At 36.3% G+C, this 6684-nt stretch overlaps 1 protein-coding gene across 1 annotated transcript; it reads right to left on the reverse strand.

Moving 5' to 3' along the window:
- Positions 1–398: 398 nt before the first annotated feature.
- Positions 399–5656, reverse strand: LOC105135385 (GRF1-interacting factor 1-like). The gene is made up of 4 exons (XM_011040239.1): positions 5332–5656; positions 2117–2193; positions 1188–1272; positions 399–1080 (listed from the first exon to the last, which is right to left on the reverse strand). The coding sequence occupies exons 1-4, from the start codon at positions 5410–5412 to the stop codon at positions 655–657; spliced, it is 669 nt and encodes a 222-aa protein (XP_011038541.1). The 5' UTR covers positions 5413–5656; the 3' UTR covers positions 399–654.
- Positions 5657–6684: the final 1028 nt, after the last annotated feature.

The following is a 6684-nucleotide window of genomic DNA, read 5'->3' on the forward strand; positions in this document are numbered from 1 at the left end:
CTTGAATTATATTTTCTTCGCTGTTGGGTTTTTTTGAAGCAGCACAATACTGTCTTGTTGGAAACTTAAGATTGAAAGCACGTATGAGCATGGCTTTCATCTCCAAACAGTTTCATTACTGCAATTTTTACATTCAATAACACCTACAGAACAAAGTTGCCGTTCAAAGTTTCAGATTTTCAAACTTCACTTCTATCAACGAATCAAAACCTCCAGTCACTTTGTGTTTATAGAAGTTCTAGATTCTGATTCTGACAAACGTTACGGGTGAAAGTATCCAAGTGATGCCTCTGTGATTTCAAAGGCTAGCAAATACATGCTTTCCTAGCACATGGTTCGACCTCATTCAAAATTAGATTGAAACTAGCCACACCCATATTTCAAGCTCGCCAACAACATGAAGAAAGGGAGCAGGATTTAAGCACACCAAAACATAACCTAGAAATTTACAATGATACACTAGCACAAGATTCGTTGTCTCAATACTTCAAAACAAGCCAGCCCATGGTTTGGGGCAAGTCTTCAACGAGTTTTTGCATGACAAGTTTAATAGGCAGCAAGTCCTCCCTGGTTCCTATCTCTAGATCAACTTCCTGGCTAAACATTCCTAAGTTCAGTTGTTGACAAACCAGTAGGTTCACCATTTCTCACATCTCAATTCCCATCATCTGCAGATTTCAAGTAAAGGGTTTCACCTCCGTCACCACCATGGCCTCCAGAGCTCCCCCCTCGCCCTTCACTAGATCCAGCACTCCGAATATCTTGCTTGCTCCCACTTGCAATTCCTCTACCAGCAGCATCGATTCCAAAATCAGGAAATCCTCCAGCACCAAGTGCTCCACTGCCTCCTGCCATGATTGCCTCATTTTGCAGCATATGAAGTCCTGCGCTTCCACCAGAACTCATGCCAAGCTGGCTGTGTAAGGCTTGCACTTGCTGTTGTTGCAGAGCTGAGAATGGCTGTTGAGCATACTGCAGCATGGAAGAGCGAGCAGCCATAAGGGCTTGTGGTGTCATCTGTTGAGCTTGTTGGTGCTGCATGTAATGTGCTCCTGGCTGCATAATGCTGCTGGAAGGGAACTACAGGGATTTACAGATAAAAAAAATCAAAATCAAACTGTAATAAATTAAATACTTTTCTAAAGCCTGCGCATTCACATGCTATACATTCTCAACAGCACTTTTACCTGGGCATGCATGGTAGGTGGCGGGGGCTGAGAATCAGCAATTGCAGCCAAGTACATCAGGTTCCGCTGTAGTCTTGCTTGGTTCCTACGACACAAAATGCTCAGTGTTTAGCAATTTAATTATGAATAATTTCCAACCTCGGCGTGGTGTGTTATTTTGGAGTGTACATATTTAGGTCATCAATTAATCCTTTAATAATTACTTCCAGACAGATAGATTCAGTTACGACTCCAGCTAGAAAGGACACAAACAGACATCACCTATACTACAGCTCTAACTTTTAGACATTAGTCTAGGATCTAAATTGCCTACATCAAGGACAAAATCATTTTCCAAGATAGAATTCAAGACCATCATTTCAGCTTGCCAAGCTTTGGAGAGTATCATTTTGGGACCGCAGAGTTGCAAAATAAACAATGGAAGAAGATGACAGAGAATGCTATATAACCAAGTCACCACCCTGGAGGAGAGAAGAAGACATCTTGGTAAGAGAAAATGAGTAGAATATAAGCTCTAAAGAGGCATTCGGATGGCCATGTGAAGTTTTTTCAGTCACTTAAAATTCTGATCAATTGATCTGTATAATCCTAAAGATGGTAGGCAAATTTTTGGTACTAACCTGCATCGACAAATGGGCTAGTCAATTAAATTTAAAACACCAGCATGCCAAAGGTATAAAAATGATCATGACTGATAGATATCCAGTTGTATGGTGAGCAGCCCAATGCAGAAGATATCAAGGACAAATTAATCGTTGATTATGATCCAAGTTCAATTTCTCTTTTACCATATTCCCTTACTTCTAACAAAGACCAAACAGGTGTATGTTACCGACATGTAAAAGGCAGAATATTAGCAGCAGGGATGCCTCCTCTAACCAGAGGGAAGGCAAATTTTCAAATTAAAAATGAGAGAGGCTACTACATACTCTGCACACTCACTGAGCTTCCCTAAATTCTGGCTCTCAACAATCTTCAAAATCAATGACTTGTTTTCATCCAGATACTGCATGAATAAACGATGAAGGCATGAATAATAAATAGTTAAATAATAAATAGTAAGGGAAAAATAACGAATAAAAGAAGTAGGCAAAGAAACTCTTTCTTCTTTCGAGGAAATGGGCCTGAAAAATTAGCTTATTCTCCAGTTGATTCATGAAAGGGACAAGAAAACATGGCAAGTGAATATGCTTAAAGAAATATCACCAACTTCTGAAGCAATTCAACATTTTTTTCTTTCCTTTTCTTCACAGTTTCTGGCACATAAAAGGAGTGCTGAAGACTAACAGAGAGAGAGGATACATTGATTTAGATGAATGTCAAGTCTTTTCCCTCCACGGTAAGTGATAGAACACTAGTTTAGTATCACCATCCAACGCAAATTAATATTCTCTCCAGGTCTCCATTACCTAGCCTTATTCATACATTTTAGTTTATCTTATCACCAAGCCTCATTAATCAATTTCATTGCCCTCAGCTCTCCATAATCATACCGAAAAAGAAGTATCTATTCTTGTTTAATTTGCAAAGTAGATAACACATCTGACATCAAGAATGATGTTGGTTGCTTTACCCAAAATACAGCAATGCATGTAGAGGTTTGATTTCTTCACTGCCCAAACTGACAAAATACACATAAAAACAAAGTCCGCACTCTTACAAGTCTAGCCAGCCAGCCATTTTTTAACTGTTTCCAACAAAACTTGGAAAACTTGCTGTGATTTTTTTCCAAGCATTTCTCATGTCTAATTCAGAAACCAGTGAGCTAGTTGCATCAACTGACAAGCACAATCCTAGATAGATCTAATCCGGACCAAACATCATGAGTCATGCAACTACAAGCATTGCTCACCTCAACAGCATAAACACTTTTACTGGCCCTTGATGTCATGGAGATTACAACTTATGAAATCCCTCTGTTCCTATAGTAAACATAATGGACTGAGTCATTACTATATGAAACCGCCTATACAGTAACTTGTTGGTTGTAGCTGTACCATAAGGTACTATTAATTTTGGCATCCCTTCAACAAATAGGCTAAGAAGCAATACTTTTGTTTATTTTCCCTGGTTATTTTGGCAGTTGTTGAGGGTCCCGTACAAGCTTAGTAATTTAGTACTCACCCAACTGCTTAGAAGTCAATAATACATTAACAAACACAAAACAAACGCCTAGGGTAGCCTTAAAGTGTTTCAACACATGAGAAGAATGCCATGTTAGCCACGAAATAGAACATTATTACAAAAATGTACGGCAAAAAATGGAAAACGACACGTTATGAAAACATTGAGAGAGGACCATCTCATCAGCAACGATACGAACATATCCAAACAAATGGCAATTTATGTTAAGAAAGGACCCTGCAGTGCAGGCCATTATTCCATCCAATAACTGGCATTCATATGGTTGATCCTGACTATCAAAAACAAAAGTGTGTTGAATGAAAGCCATAACAATACCTAACATTCGTGTTTCCCCTCTGAAGTTTAATACACCTACGATAAAGGCAAGGCACTTACATAAAGTGATGGAACGAACAAGGAAACTACAGAGAACTATATAGCTACAGGCCAGCATCCAACAAATGCTTATCTAACTAAAAAATAGATACACCAATAGGCAAATCTTAACCAAAATTTATAAAACTCTGACACCCTCTCATAGTTTCTTCCGCCTATAAAACGGACCATAGTACTGGGTTAGAACATTTAATTTTACCATTATTTGTCCTGTCAACTACTATCTCCTTTTTGTGCTTCATTTCGATCAAACAAGAAACCTTGTCGCTGCAAATCAGCATTTCAATAACACCATTCTGTCTCAATTGACTTTTAAGACCAAAAGGAAAAATCAAAGAAATTGTTGAGTTGTGGCTTAAATTGGTGAGTTGGTTTAGGTTAGATTGGTTAACATATTCTATTATTGAATTTAACTTGAAGCCTTTTTCGTAGTAAAACAAGGATCCACCTTATTGCTAGTATAAATAAATAGCATATGTCATATCTGGTGGCTAGTTTTATACAACAATAAATATTTGTTTTCTTGATAGTTGTATTGTTTGATGAGGGCAGTGCTGGGTTTTGTGAAAGGGTTGCCTTATCGTATAGTTTTTCACAATAGTAGTTTGTGAGGGCTAACAGTTGTGTAATGAAAATTCCTTGGATTTAAACGAATTTTAGATGGTGAGATGTTTTTGTGAAGGAGGCCTTGCCAAACCATGTTGTATTTCACATCCCTTTGATTTTGTGTTATTACTTGGTTTTCTTGGGTTTTGCACAGCAGAAATTGAGTCCGCACATCCTTCTGTAAAATCAAGTGGCCAATATGTTAATTTTTTGTTCTCTGCTCTGCCATGCTAGCAGTTACTTGCACGTTTTAAAACCTCTATATGTATACCAACTCTTCTAACATACGGTAGCTGGTAAGGGCACCAATCATTTTTAGGCTATCCAGTTAAGAACAAAAGGAGGAAGGACATTAGATTTTAAAATAAGAATGAGATCCATCAATATTATATTATCAAATATGGAATAAACAATAAGTAAACACTAATTAAAGAACAACCAAGAAACAGCTAAAAAAATCAATAGCTTGATGCTATACATGCCCTATATAACCTGCTGACCTCTGGCTTCAAAAGAAAAATACACCAAATAATCTAAAGATTCAGCTTTTGTTGCTGGGAAATATCAAAGAGAAAAGGTTACAGGTGCCAAAAAAGCAGAAAAATATGAACTGGACATGAACCCCAAGTGATGAGTAAAGCATGTACAAGACATAAAGAAACATCAAAAGAATAAAAACCCACTTACAAAAAGAGATTAACATACATAAAGAACAAACTTGTAAACCAATACACATCAAAATTCACAAGAAAAGTGTGAAAAAGAAATTGTCAACGATAAGGAAACACAAACCAAACAAGAAAACTTGAAGGAAAAGATAGCCAATAGATGGTGAAAACAACAGCGTATATATATAGCCACTAACATTACTTGGACTTTAGAGGCACACAAAACACTCGAAAAAAGAAAACTAAGCAGGCGAACAAAAGCTGAAGTACTTACTGGAAACAGGGGGAAGAAAAGCAGATAAAAAGAGAAGGAGAAGGCGTGAAACAGAGAAGAGAAGGGAAGAGAGAACCTGTTGAATATGATCAGTAGTGACGTTGCTGGGGTAATAGGCTGCCATCATGGGCTGCATCTGCATCAGGTGCTGTTGCATTTCTTTCTTACCTATATTGCAACGACGGGCACACACAAATTAACACAAACAAAAAAAAAACACTCTCTTTTCTCTCTCCGTCTCTCTAAACAGACAAGTATCTAACACGGAGAGAGCGGTCTGAATCTCCTAAAGATCGATTGATAGATATTATTACAAGAGTGAGAAGACCAAAGAAATAAGTGTCTTTGTCTTGGGTTCTTGGTGAAAATAGTCACTTTCTTTACCCCATCTCTTTATAATTGAGATGTCACGTGACAGAAGAAAGAGAGAGAGAGAAGAAGTGTCCTGTTCTGTGTCTTTGAAAGTACAGAACCAAGTGAAGAGAATGGGAACTGTTGCAAATGCAACGGTCCGTCAGAGGATCGCTTGAGTGTTTTCCTCTCCGTTTTTCTCACAATTTGAGTGAGAACTGGTGTGCTTTTCAAGCAATCAAGACGGTGAAAAGTGATCTTTCTAAGGGCTTCTTTGACGTTTGATTTTGCGTTTTTTGTTAAAAAACAATATATGAGAAAATGCCTGATAAAATAAATAAATTGAAAAATAATAAAAAAAATCCAAATTCAGCTGGTTCTTTTCAGTATCTTAAAAATCTAAAATTGGATACCAAACATCCAAATTAATTTTTAGTTGCATAATAGAGGAATTTAGAATATTGATTCTTGATTTTAATAGAATAAATCAATAGAATATTACTCAAGATGTAATGTAAATCTTATAATTATAACTATTTTGTAATTTTTTAAAAGTATTTTTATTATGATATTTTTGTTTTATTCTAAACTCATTAAACACACGAAAATAAATATTAAAAATAAACAAGCCTCTAATGAATAATAAATATATTTTTACATTAACAATATCAACATTAGAAAAATCCAATCAATTAATTACAGGACATATACACCAATACAGAATGCTTAATTTCATGCACATCATTTTGCCTCGTTTCATCATGAAACTACAAGTGTCTCTATGTATTCCGTAGTGCACTTGGTGGTGCACAGAGTGAAGTCAATTATTATGTCACTTGTTCAGGAGATGACAAAGTTCAAAGTTATTCTTGTATAGTTAAAATAGCTTCATTAAACATTTTTATTTGACAAGCAACTTATTTGAGATCTAGAGGAGTTGATGTACATGTGATTGTGTGTCTTGACATTTCTAAATTAACCATGAAAACAACTTTTAGTGGTGTGTAAAATGAGAAAAAACTAAATTTTATTCAACTTTCAATATTCAACCAAGTTGAAAAAAACCTCAAATTAAATG

Source organism: Populus euphratica, unplaced genomic scaffold (assembly GCF_000495115.2).
Source record: "Populus euphratica unplaced genomic scaffold, PopEup_1.0 scaffold64.1, whole genome shotgun sequence".
Taxonomy (NCBI): domain Eukaryota; kingdom Viridiplantae; phylum Streptophyta; class Magnoliopsida; order Malpighiales; family Salicaceae; genus Populus; species Populus euphratica.

Excerpts from the sequence above, each read along its gene's own strand:
- LOC105135385 (XM_011040239.1), bottom strand. The coding sequence starts at position 5,412 with ATGCAACAGCACCTGATGCAGATGCAGCCCATGATGGCAGCCTATTAC. Across the intron at positions 2,194-5,331 it reads CTACTGATCATATTCAACAG|TATCTGGATGAAAACAAGTC; the intron begins GTTCTCTCTTCC and ends TTATTCATGCAG. Across the intron at positions 1,273-2,116 it reads AAGCTCAGTGAGTGTGCAGA|GAACCAAGCAAGACTACAGC; the intron begins GTATGTAGTAGC and ends TTTGTGTCGTAG.